Raw genomic sequence first — 13,978 nt, 5'->3', positions numbered from 1 at the left:
GGTGAGAAGGCGGGCAGCTGTGTTCTGCACTAGCTGTAAACGCCTGAGTGACGCCTGGTCGATGCCAATATACAAAGAGTTGCAATAATCTATTCTTGATTAAATCAAAGCATGGATAACCATCTCCAGCTGTCACCCTCCTATAAATACATACAACACAATAGATGTATGTGGCTGAATGGTCCAGTCCATGTTTTACACCCTGGCTGCGTTCGAATTCATTCCCAATGCCCCATATAGTGCACTACTTTGGGCTTCCGCCATTTTGTTATAGTGTCCGAATATGTAGTGAGCATTTTAGCACCCTAATGTAGTGGACTGAAGTATCCCACAATGCACCGGGAATTGTAGGGACCATCCGATGGTCACTACAAAAACACAGCGAAGCAAATCTGCCCCATAATGCATTTCGCAAGCTCGCTCTTGAGCGCACATGCACGCGTTTGTGCACGTGTAAAGTACAAATAAAGTTTTATTATTATTATTTATTATGTGAATGCATTTTAAATAGTATTTTTTTTAATGCATCTGTGTGTTTTATGTAATGTGTGATTGTTGTAACTGACTGCCGGTGTGCCAAAGACACATTTACATTTTATATCTTTAACAGGGTTGATCGTCACAGAGCAGTCTCTCCTGTACCCAGCTGTGTCTCCATGAAGAGTGACTCGTCCATGCATGGAATTATTGACTTCAAAGATGGACACCACTCTACTGACCAAAGGTTTGAATTTTAATTGACCAGACAGATGATTGAAAAATGAACTCCTTTACAACCTGACTGTAGAAAGTAACAGTACAGTAAAGAACCTGGGGGTTATTATTGATTCTGAATTGAATTGTAATTCACACATTAATCATGTTACCAAGATTGCCTTTTTTCACCTTAGAAATATTGCACCAATCAGAGCCTATTTGTCTTTGGACGATGCAAAAACGCTAATCCACGCCTTTGTTTTTTCTCGGCTTGATTACTGCAATGCACTTTTTTCAGGACTGCCTAAGAAAACAACTGACAGATTACAACTTGTCCAAAATGCAGCAGCCAGAGTTTTAACTAGAACTAACTAGAACTGACCAAAGGTTTGAATTTTAATTGACCAGACAGATGATTGAAAAATGAACTCCTTTACAACCAACATCTCCATCTGGTGTCTGAATTGTGTACTCCAAGTCAAATCAAATCAAACTTTATTTATATAGCATCTATCTGAGCAGATCTAATGGGGAGGGGCAGAAATGGTTTTATAGTGCCGGTGAGAAGGCGGGCAGCTGTGTTCTGCACTAGCTGTAAACGCCTGAGTGACGCCTGGTCGATGCCAATATACAAAGAGTTGCAATAATCTATTCTTGATTAAATCAAAGCATGGATAACCATCTCCAGCTGTCACCCTCCTATAAATACATACAACACAATAGATGTATGTGGCTGAATGGTCCAGTCCATGTTTTACACCCTGGCTGCGTTCGAATTCATTCCCAATGCCCCATATAGTGCACTACTTTGGGCTTCCGCCATTTTGTTATAGTGTCCGAATATGTAGTGAGCATTTTAGCACCCTAACGTAGTGGACTGAAGTATCCCACAATGCACCGGGAATTGTAGGGACCATCCGATGGTCACTACAAAAACACAGCGAAGCAAATCTGCCCCATAATGCATTGCGCAAGCTCGCTCTTGAGCGCACATGCACGCGTTTGTGCACGTGTAAAGTACAAATAAAGTTTTATTATTATTATTTATTATGTGAATGCATTTTAAATAGTATTTTTTTTAATGCATCTGTGTGTTTTATGTAATGTGTGATTGTTGTAACTGACTGCCGGTGTGCCAAAGACACATTTACATTTTATATCTTTAACAGGGTTGATCGTCACAGAGCAGTCTCTCCTGTACCCAGCTGTGTCTCCATGAAGAGTGACTCGTCCATGCATGGAATTATTGACTTCAAAGATGGACACCACTCTACTGACCAAAGGTTTGAATTTTAATTGACCAGACGGATGATTGAAAAATGAACTCCTTTACAACCTGACTGTAGAAAGTAACAGTACAGTAAAGAACCTGGGGGTTATTATTGATTCTGAATTGAATTGTAATTCACACATTAATCATGTTACCAAGATTGCCTTTTTTCACCTTAGAAATATTGCACCAATCAGAGCCTATTTGTCTTTGGACGATGCAAAAACGCTAATCCACGCCTTTGTTTTTTCTCGGCTTGATTACTGCAATGCACTTTTTTCAGGACTGCCTAAGAAAACAACTGACAGATTACAACTTGTCCAAAATGCAGCAGCCAGAGTTTTAACTAGAACTAACTAGAACTGACCAAAGGTTTGAATTTTAATTGACCAGACAGATGATTGAAAAATGAACTCCTTTACAACCAACAGCTCCATCTGGTGTCTGAATTGTGTACTCCAAGTCAAATCAAATCAAACTTTATTTATATAGCATCTATCTGAGCAGATCTAATGGGGAGGGGCAGAAATGGTTTTATAGTGCCGGTGAGAAGGCGGGCAGCTGTGTTCTGCACTAGCTGTAAACGCCTGAGTGACGCCTGGTCGATGCCAATATACAAAGAGTTGCAATAATCTATTCTTGATTAAATCAAAGCATGGATAACCATCTCCAGCTGTCACCCTCCTATAAATACATACAACACAATAGATGTATGTGGCTGAATGGTCCAGTCCATGTTTTACACCCTGGCTGCGTTCGAATTCATTCCCAATGCCCCATATAGTGCACTACTTTGGGGTTCCGCCATTTTGTTATAGTGTGCGAATATGTAGTGAGCATTTTAGCACCCTAACGTAGTGGACTGAAGTATCCCACAATGCACCGGGAATTGTAGGGACCATCCGATGGTCACTACAAAAACACAGCGAAGCAAATCTGCCCCATAATGCATTGCGCAAGCTCGCTCTTGAGCGCACATGCACGCGTTTGCGCACGTGCGCTGCTTCTGCATGCATGCACTCCAACTCAGAAGAGGCAGAAGTTGAACCAGCGAAAGAAATCAACACAAATGTACTTTTTATACGTTCGTTTTCCCCTCTCTTTTCTTCCCTGGCGGATCTCGAAGCTACAGATCTCCAGACAAATGATCTGTGCATTTATTTGCAATTGTTTTATCTTATTTATAATAAAACAATTCAATGCAATAGTATTACTAATCTGATTCATTGTATCACCCAGGCCCAGCGCATGACGTTAGGAGAGGAATCAGTTACTTGCTGTAGAATATATTTGCCAGATTCTTTTTCACAAACGTAGGCTAAATACATGCATGTGAGACACATTAATTGTGTCCGAACATATGTTTTATTAATATTCATTAATTCCTGCCATGAAAGAAAGGATGTTATCTAACATTATTTCATTGAATTGCGATAAATACATTAAAACTTCATTATGTAGGCCTATAGATGGTAATTTATTGGACTGCTGTTTCTGTTAACACCAAATTGTATTATCTTTGTTATGATTCCAGAAGTGTCCACCACAGAGCAGAGTCTCCAACTCCCAGCCTTCTGTCTGTGAAGAGTTACTGGTCTAGAGGAAATCCTCCTGAATTCAGTAACGAACCTGGACCTCCTGACTCACAGTATGTCAACCCTCCTATAAATACATGTATTTGGGCCCAACTTCACCTAGACTGTATTTACCTTAATAAACATGGTCATGAATACTTTCTGCTTCCAGTAAGTCACTAGTTTAAAGTCTCATTTCTCATGTCATAATAATTCTTTTTGGAAAATGATGGTCCCATAAAAAATAAAAAAAAACATAAAGTCGCGTATGTTCTGAGGGGCGTGGCTACCGTTACAGTCTATGAACGGGAGCCACCCCCCCGTTCAGTCAAAATAAAAACCAACAAAGAGTAAGGGGGGAAGTCCCGCCTCGTTGTCTGGGCCAGCCAATGGCCAGCTTGGCCCAAACAGAGCCAGCCAATGGCCAGCTGGGCCCAAACGGATCTAGAAATATGGCGACTTACAGTGCAAGGAATTACAGGCTTCATTTTACGTCCATGTTAGACCCGGGGAACGCTTTGTCCATATTCTTTACAGTTTATGGTTCGAATTAATTCCCATGCCCCATATAGTGCACTACTTTGGGCTTCCGCCATTTTGTTATAGTGTCCGAATATGTAGTGAGCATTTTAGCACCCTAATGTAGTGGACTGAAGTATCCCACAATGCACCGGGAATTGTAGGGACCATCCGATGGTCACTACAAAAACACAGCGAAGCAAATCTGCCCCATAATGCATTGCGCAAGCTCGCTCTTGAGCGCACATGCACGCGTTTGCGCACGTGCGCTGCTTCTGCATGCGCTCCAACTCAGAAGAGGCAGAAGTTGAACCAGCGAAAGAAATCAACACAAATGTACTTTTTAAACGTTCGTTTTCCCCTCTTTTCTTCCCTGGCGGATCTCGAAGCTACAGATCTCCAGACAAATGATCTGTGCATTTATTTGCAATTGTTTTATCTTATTTATAATAAAACAATTCAATGCAATAGTATTACTAATCTGATTCATTGTATCACCCAGGCCCAGCGCATGACGTTAGGAGAGGAATCAGTTGCTTGCTGTAGAATATATTTGCCAGATTCTTTTTCACAAACGTAGGCTAAATACATGCATGTGAGACACATTAATTGTGTCCGAACATATGTTTTATTAATATTCATTAATTCCTGCCATGAAAAAAAATATGTTATCTAACTTTATTTCATTGAATTGCGATAAATACATTAAAACTTCATTATGTAGGCCTATAGATAGTCATTTATTGGACTGCTGTTTCTGTTAACACCAAATTGTATAATCTTTGTTATGATTCCAGACGTCTGTACCACAGAGCAGAGTCTCCAACTCCCAGCCTTCTGTCTATGAAGAGTGACAGGTCTAGAGGAAATCCTCCTGACTTCAGTAACGAACCTGGACCTCCTGACTCAAAGTATGTCAACCCTCCTATAAATACATGTATTTGGGCCCAACTTCACCTAGACTGTATTTACCTTAATAAACATGGTCATGAATACTTTCTGCTTCCAGTAAGTCACTAGTTTAAAGTCTCATTTCTCATGTCATAATATTCTTTTTGGAAAATGATGGTCCCATTTATTAAAATAATTACCATAAAGTCGCGTATGTTCTGAGGGGCGTGGCTACCGTTACAGTCTATGAACGGGAGCCACCCCCCGTTCAGTCAAAATAAAAACCAACAATGAGTAAGGGGGGGAAGTCCCGCCTCGTTGTCTGGGCCAGCCAATGGCCAGCTTGGCCCAAACGGAGCCAGCCAATGGCCAGCTGGGCCCAAACGGATCTAGAAATATGGCGACTTACAGTGCAAGGAATTACAGGCTTCATTTTACGTCCATGTTAGACCCGGGGAACGCTTTGTCCATATTCTTTACAGTTTATGGTTCGAATTAATTCCCAATGCCCCATATAGTGCACTACTTTGGGCTTCCGCCATTTTGTTATAGTGTCCGAATGTGTAGTGAGCATTTTAGCACCCTAATGTAGTGGACTGAAGTATCCCACAATGCACCGGGAATTGTAGGGACCATCCGATGGTCACTACAAAAACACAGCGAAGCAAATCTGCCCCATAATGCATTGCGCAAGCTTGCTCTTGAGCGCACATGCACGCGTTTGCGCACGTGCGCTGCTTCTGCATGCATGCACTCCAACTCAGAAGAGGCAGAAGTTGAACCAGCGAAATAAATCAACACAAATGTACTTTTTAAACGTTCGTTTTCCCCTCTTTTCTTCCCTGGCGGATCTCGAAGCTACAGATCTCCAGACAAAATGATCTGTGCATTTATTTGCAATTGTTTTATTTTATTTATAATAAAACAATTCATTTGCAATTGTTTTATCTTATTTATAATAAAACAATTAATTTGCAATTGAATGCAATAGTATTACTAATCTGATTCATTGTATCACCCAGGCCCAGCGTATGACGTTAGGAGAGGAATCAGTTGCTTGCTGTAGAATATATTTGCCAGATTCTTTTTCACAAACGTAGGCTAAATACATGCATGTGAGACACATTAATTGTGTCCGAACATATGTTTTATTAATATTCATTAATTCCTGCCATGAAAAAAAATATGTTATCTAACATTATTTCATTGAATTGCGATAAATACATTAAAACTTCATTATGTAGGCCTATAGATAGTCATTTATTGGACTGCTGTTTCTGTTAACACCAAATTGTATAATCTTTGTTATGATTCCAGAAGTGTCCACCACAGAGCAGAGTCTCCAACTCCCAGCCTTCTGTCTATGAAGAGTGACAGGTCTAGAGGAAATCCTCCTGACTTCAGTAACGAACCTGGACCTCCTGACTCACAGTATGTCAACCCTCCTATAAATACATGTATTTGGGCCCAACTTCACCTAGACTGTATTTACCTTAATAAACATGGTCATGAATACTTTCTGCTTCCAGTAAGTCACTAGTTTAAAGTCTCATTTCTCATGTCATAATATTCTTTTTGGAAAATTATGGTCCCATTTATTAAAATAATTACCATAAAGTCACGTATGTTCTGAGGGGCGTGGCTACCGTTACAGTCTATGAACGGGAGCCACCCCCCGTTCAGTCAAAATAAAAACCAACAAAGAGTAAGGGGGGAAGTCCCGCCTCGTTGTCTGGGCCAGCCAATGGCCAGCTTGGCCCAAACGGAGCCAGCCAATGGCCAGCTGGGCCCAAACGGATCTAGAAATATGGCAACTTACAGTGCAAGGAATTACAGGCTTCATTTTACGTCCATGTTAGACCCGGGGAACGCTTTGTCCATATTCTTTACAGTTTATGGTTCGAATTAATTCCCCATGCCCCATATAGTGCACTACTTTGGGCTTCCGCCATTTTGTTAGTGTCCGAATATGTAGTGAGCATTTTAGCACCCTAACGTAGTGGACTGAAGTATCCCACAATGCACCGGGAATTGTAGGGAGCATCCGATGGTCACTACAAAAACACAGCGAAGCAAATCTGCCCCATAATGCATTGCGCAAGCTCGCTCTTGAGCGCACATGCACGCGTTTGCGCACGTGCGCTGCTTCTGCATGCATGCGCTCCAACTCAGAAGAGGCAGAAGTTGAACCAGCGAAAGAAATCAACACAAATGTACTTTTTAAACGTTCGTTTTCCCCTCTCTTTTCTTCCCTGGCGGATCTCGAAGCTACAGATCTCCAGACAAATGATCTGTGCATTTATTTGCAATTGTTTTATCTTATTTATAATAAAACAATTCAATGCAATAGTATTACTAATCTGATTCATTGTATCACCCAGGCCCAGCGCATGACGTTAGGAGAGGAATCAGTTGCTTGCTGTAGAATATATTTGCCCGATTCTTTTTCACAAACGTAGGCTAAATACATGCATGTGAGACACATTAATTGTGTCCGAACATATGTTTTATTAATATTCATTAATTCCTGCCATGAAAGAAAGGATGTTATCTAACATTATTTCATTGAATTGCGATAAATACATTAAAACTTCATTATGTAGGCCTATAGATAGTCATTTATTGGACTGCTGTTTCTGTTAACACCAAATTGTATAATCTTTGTTATGATTCCAGACGTCTGTACCACAGAGCAGAGTCTCCAACTCCCAGCCTTCTGTCTATGAAGAGTGACAGGTCTAGAGGAAATCCTCCTGACTTCAGTAACGAACCTGGACCTCCTGACTCAAAGTATGTCAACCCTCCTATAAATACATGTATTTGGGCCCAACTTCACCTAGACTGTATTTACCTTAATAAACATGGTCATGAATACTTTCTGCTTCCAGTAAGTCACTAGTTTAAAGTCTCATTTCTCATGTCATAATATTCTTTTTGGAAAATGATGGTCCCATTTTTTAAAATAATTACCATAAAGTCGCGTATGTTCTGAGGGGCGTGGCTACCGTTACAGTCTATGAACGGGAGCCACCCCCCGTTCAGTCAAAATAAAAACCAACAATGAGTAAGGGGGGGAAGTCCCGCCTCGTTGTCTGGGCCAGCCAATGGCCAGCTTGGCCCAAACGGAGCCAGCCAATGGCCAGCTGGGCCCAAACGGATCTAGAAATATGGCGACTTACAGTGCAAGGAATTACAGGCTTCATTTTACGTCCATGTTAGACCCGGGGAACGCTTTGTCCATATTCTTTACAGTTTATGGTTCGAATTAATTCCCAATGCCCCATATAGTGCACTACTTTGGGCTTCCGCCATTTTGTTAGTGTCCGAATATGTAGTGAGCATTTTAGCACCCTAACGTAGTGGACTGAAGTATCCCACAATGCACCGGGAATTGTAGGGAGCATCCGATGGTCACTACAAAAACACAGCGAAGCAAATCTGCCCCATAATGCATTGCGCAAGCTTGCTCTTGAGCGCACATGCACGCGTTTGCGCACGTGCGCTGCTTCTGCATGCATGCACTCCAACTCAGAAGAGGCAGAAGTTGAACCAGCGAAATAAATCAACACAAATGTACTTTTTAAACGTTCGTTTTCCCCTCTTTTCTTCCCTGGCGGATCTCGAAGCTACAGATCTCCAGACAAAATGATCTGTGCATTTATTTGCAATTGTTTTATTTTATTTATAATAAAACAATTCATTTGCAATTGTTTTATCTTATTTATAATAAAACAATTCAATGCAATAGTATTACTAATCTGATTCATTGTATCACCCAGGCCCAGCGCATGACGTTAGGAGAGGAATCAGTTGCTTGCTGTAGAATATATTTGCCCGATTCTTTTTCACAAACGTAGGCTAAATACATGCATGTGAGACACATTAATTGTGTCCGAACATATGTTTTATTAATATTCATTAATTCCTGCCATGAAAAAAAATATGTTATCTAACATTATTTCATTGAATTGCGATAAATACATTAAAACTTCATTATGTAGGCCTATAGATAGTCATTTATTGGACTGCTGTTTCTGTTAACACCAAATTGTATAATCTTTGTTATGATTCCAGACGTCTGTACCACAGAGCAGAGTCTCCAACTCCCAGCCTTCTGTCTGTGAAGAGTGACAGGTCTAGAGGAAATCCTCCTGACTTCAGTAACGAACCTGGACCTCCTGACTCACAGTATGTCAACCCTCCTATAAATACATGTATTTGGGCCCAACTTCACCTAGACTGTATTTACCTTAATAAACATGGTCATGAATACTTTCTGCTTCCAGTAAGTCACTAGTTTAAAGTCTCATTTCTCATGTCATAATATTCTTTTTGGAAAATTATGGTCCCATTTATTAAAATAATTACCATAAAGTCACGTATGTTCTGAGGGGCGTGGCTACCGTTACAGTCTATGAACGGGAGCCACCCCCCGTTCAGTCAAAATAAAAACCAACAAAGAGTAAGGGGGGAAGTCCCGCCTCGTTGTCTGGGCCAGCCAATGGCCAGCTTGGCCCAAACGGAGCCAGCCAATGGCCAGCTGGGCCCAAACGGATCTAGAAATATGGCAACTTACAGTGCAAGGAATTACAGGCTTCATTTTACGTCCATGTTAGACCCGGGGAACGCTTTGTCCATATTCTTTACAGTTTATGGTTCGAATTAATTCCCCATGCCCCATATAGTGCACTACTTTGGGCTTCCGCCATTTTGTTAGTGTCCGAATATGTAGTGAGCATTTTAGCACCCTAACGTAGTGGACTGAAGTATCCCACAATGCACCGGGAATTGTAGGGACCATCCGATGGTCACTACAAAAACACAGCGAAGCAAATCTGCCCCATAATGCATTGCGCAAGCTCGCTCTTGAGCGCACATGCACGCGTTTGCGCACGTGCGCTGCTTCTGCATGCATGCGCTCCAACTCAGAAGAGGCAGAAGTTGAACCAGCGAAAGAAATCAACACAAATGTACTTTTTAAACGTTCGTTTTCCCCTCTCTTTTCTTCCCTGGCGGATCTCGAAGCTACAGATCTCCAGACAAATGATCTGTGCATTTATTTGCAATTGTTTTATCTTATTTATAATAAAACAATTCAATGCAATAGTATTACTAATCTGATTCATTGTATCACCCAGGCCCAGCGCATGACGTTAGGAGAGGAATCAGTTGCTTGCTGTAGAATATATTTGCCAGATTCTTTATCACAAACGTAGGCTAAATACATGCATGTGAGACACATTAATTGTGTCCGAACATATGTTTTATTAATATTCATTAATTCCTGCCATGAAAAAAAAGATGTTATCTAACATTATTTCATTGAATTGCGATAAATACATTAAAACTTCATTATGTAGGCCTATAGATAGTCATTTATTGGACTGCTGTTTCTGTTAACACCAAATTGTATAATCTTTGTTATGATTCCAGAAGTGTCCACCACAGAGCAGAGTCTCCAACTCCCAGCCTTCTGTCTATGAAGAGTGACAGGTCTAGAGGAAATCCTCCTGACTTCAGTAACGAACCTGGACCTCCTGACTCAAAGTATGTCAACCCTCCTATAAATACATGTATTTGGGCCCAACTTCACCTAGACTGTATTTACCTTAATAAACATGGTCATGAATACTTTCTGCTTCCAGTAAGTCACTAGTTTAAAGTCTCATTTCTCATGTCATAATATTCTTTTTGGAAAATGATGGTCCCATTTATTAAAATAATTACCATAAAGTCGCGTATGTTCTGAGGGGCGTGGCTACCGTTACAGTCTATGAACGGGAGCCACCCCCCGTTCAGTCAAAATAAAAACCAACAAATAGTAAGGGGGGAAGTCCCGCCTCGTTGTCTGGGCCAGCCAATGGCCAGCTTGGCCCAAACGGAGCCAGCCAATGGCCAGCTGGGCCCAAACGGATCTAGAAATATGGCGACTTACAGTGCAAGGAATTACAGGCTTCATTTTACGTCCATGTTAGACCCGGGGAACGCTTTGTCCATATTCTTTACAGTTTATGGTTCGAATTCATTCCCATGCCCCATATAGTGCACTACTTTGGGCTTCCGCCATTTTGTTATAGTGTCCGAATATGTAGTGAGCATTTTAGCACCCTAATGTAGTGGACTGAAGTATCCCACAATGCACCGGGAATTGTAGGGACCATCCGATGGTCACTACAAAAACACAGCGAAGCAAATCTGCCCCATAATGCATTGCGCAAGCTCGCTCTTGAGCGCACGCGTTTGCGCACGTGCGCTGCTTCTGCATGCATGCGCTCCAACTCAGAAGAGGCAGAAGTTGAACCAGCGAAAGAAATTAACACAAATGTACTTTTTAAACGTTCGTTTTCCCCTCTTTTCTTCCCTGGCGGATCTCGAAGCTACAGATCTCCAGACAAATGATCTGTGCATTTATTTGCAATTGTTTTATCTTATTTATAATAAAACAATTCAATGCAATAGTATTACTAATCTGATTCATTGTATCACCCAGGCCCAGCGCATGACGTTAGGAGAGGAATCAGTTGCTTGCTGTAGAATATATTTGCCAGATTCTTTTTCACAAACGTAGGCTAAATACATGCATGTGAGACACATTAATTGTGTCCGAACATATGTTTTATTAATATTCATTAATTCCTGCCATGAAAAAAATATATGTTATCTAACATTATTTCATTGAATTGCGATAAATACATTAAAACTTCATTATGTAGGCCTATAGATAGTCATTTATTGGACTGCTGTTTCTGTTAACACCAAATTGTATAATCTTTGTTATGATTCCAGAAGTGTCCACCACAGAGCAGAGTCTCCAACTCCCAGCCTTCTGTCGATGAAGAGTGACAGGTCTAGAGGAAATCCTCCTGACTTCAGTAACGAACCTGGACCTCCTGACTCAAAGTATGTCAACCCTCCTATAAATACATGTATTTGGGCCCAACTTCACCTAGACTGTATTTACCTTAATAAACATGGTCATGAATACTTTCTGCTTCCAGTAAGTCACTAGTTTAAAGTCTCATTTCTCATGTCATAATATTCTTTTTGGAAAATGATGGTCCCATTTATTAAAATAATTACCATAAAGTCGCGTATGTTCTGAGGGGCGTGGCTACCGTTACAGTCTATGAACGGGAGCCACCCCCCGTTCAGTCAAAATAAAAACCAACAAAGAGTAAGGGGGGGGGAAGTCCCGCCTCGTTGTCTGGGCCAGCCAATGGCCAGCTTGGCCCAAACGGAGCCAGCCAATGGCCAGCTGGGCCCAAACGGATCTAGAAATATGGCGACTTACAGTGCAAGGAATTACAGGCTTCATTTTACGTCCATGTTAGACCCGGGGAACGCTTTGTCCATATTCTTTACAGTTTATGGTTCGAATTCATTCCCCATGCCCCATATAGTGCACTACTTTGGGCTTCCGCCATTTTGTTATGGTGTCCGAATATGTAGTGAGCATTTTAGCACCCTAATGTAGTGGACTGAAGTATCCCACAATGCACCGGGAATTGTAGGGACCATCCGATGGTCACTACAAAAACACAGCGACGCAAATCTGCCCCATAATGCATTGCGCAAGCTCGCTCTTGAGCGCACATGCACGCGTTTGCGCACGTGCGCTGCTTCTGCATGCATGCACTCCAACTCAGAAGAGGCAGAAGTTGAACCAGCGAAAGAAATCAACACAAATGTACTTTTTATACGTTCGTTTTCCCCTCTCTTTTCTTCCCTGGCGGATCTCGAAGCTACAGATCTCCAGACAAATGATCTGTGCATTTATTTGCAATTGTTTTATCTTATTTATAATAAAACAATTCAATTGCAATTGAATGCAATAGTATTACTAATCTGATTCATTGTATCACCCAGGCCCAGCGCATGACGTTAGGAGAGGAATCAGTTGCTTGCTGTAGAATATATTTGCCCGATTCTTTTTCACAAACGTAGGCTAAATACATGCATGTGAGACACATTAATTGTGTCCGAACATATGTTTTATTAATATTCATTAATTCCTGCCATGAAAAAAAAGATGTTATCTAACATTATTTCATTGAATTGCGATAAATACATTAAAACTTCATTATGTAGGCCTATAGATAGTCATTTATTGGACTGCTGTTTCTGTTAACACCAAATTGTATAATCTTTGTTATGATTCCAGACGTCTGTACCACAGAGCAGAGTCTCCAACTCCCAGCCTTCTGTCTATGAAGAGTGACAGGTCTAGAGGAAATCCTCCTGACTTCAGTAACGAACCTGGACCTCCTGACTCAAAGTATGTCAACCCTCCTATAAATACATGTATTTGGGCCCAACTTCACCTAGACTGTATTTACCTTAATAAACATGGTCATGAATACTTTCTGCTTCCAGTAAGTCACTAGTTTAAAGTCTAATTTCTCATGTCATAATAATTCTTTTTGGAAAATTATGGTCCCATTTATTTAAAAAAAATACCATAAGGTCGCGTATGTTCTGAGGGGCGTGGCTACCGTTACAGTCTATGAACGGGAGCCACCCCCCGTTCAGTCAAAATAAAAACCAACAAAGAGTAAGGGGGGAAGTCCCGCCTCGTTGTCTGGGCCAGCCAATGGCCAGCTTGGCCCAAACAGAGCCAGCCAATGGCCAGCTGGGCCCAAACGGATCTAGAAATATGGCGACTTACAGTGCAAGGAATTACAGGCTTCATTTTACGTCCATGTTAGACCCGGGGAACGCTTTGTCCATATTCTTTACAGTTTATGGTTCGAATTAATTCCCCATGCCCCATATAGTGCACTACTTTGGGCTTCCGCCATTTTGTTATAGTGTCCGAATATGTAGTGAGCATTTTAGCACCCTAACGTAGTGGACTGAAGTATCCCACAATGCACCGGGAATTGTAGGGACCATCCGATGGTCACTACAAAAACACAGCGAAGCAAATCTGCCCCATAATGCATTGCGCAAGCTCGCTCTTGGGCGCACATGCACGCGTTTGCGCACGTGCGCTGCTTCTGCATGCATGCACTCCAACTCAGAAGAGGCA

The 13,978-nt window shown here is 41.4% G+C and overlaps 1 protein-coding gene and 1 long non-coding RNA gene across 2 annotated transcripts in view; one reads left to right on the top strand and one right to left on the bottom strand.

Annotated features, from left to right (window-relative positions):
* Positions 1-13,978, top strand: part of LOC308332990 (uncharacterized protein) — a 205,463-nt gene that overhangs the window by 72,895 nt on the left and 118,590 nt on the right. Inside the window, exons 20-27 of the mRNA XM_080789144.1 lie at positions 611-724; positions 1,866-1,979; positions 3,501-3,614; positions 4,857-4,970; positions 6,268-6,381; positions 7,627-7,740; positions 9,025-9,138; positions 13,112-13,225. Of these exons, the coding sequence (XP_080645270.1) occupies positions 611-724; positions 1,866-1,979; positions 3,501-3,614; positions 4,857-4,970; positions 6,268-6,381; positions 7,627-7,740; positions 9,025-9,138; positions 13,112-13,225 (912 nt within the window). The remainder of the gene's footprint in view (positions 1-610; positions 725-1,865; positions 1,980-3,500; positions 3,615-4,856; positions 4,971-6,267; positions 6,382-7,626; positions 7,741-9,024; positions 9,139-13,111; positions 13,226-13,978) is intronic.
* LOC308332997 overlaps positions 1-13,978 on the bottom strand; it is a 178,711-nt gene that overhangs the window by 72,941 nt on the left and 91,792 nt on the right. The window lies entirely within an intron of this gene.

Source organism: Protomyctophum bolini, assembly GCF_963924005.1.
Source record: "Protomyctophum bolini genome assembly, chromosome: 18".
In the NCBI taxonomy this organism is placed as follows: domain Eukaryota; kingdom Metazoa; phylum Chordata; class Actinopteri; order Myctophiformes; family Myctophidae; genus Protomyctophum; species Protomyctophum bolini.
Note: the sequence above shows the minus strand (reverse complement) of the source record. Positions and strands in the feature narration are given on the sequence as shown.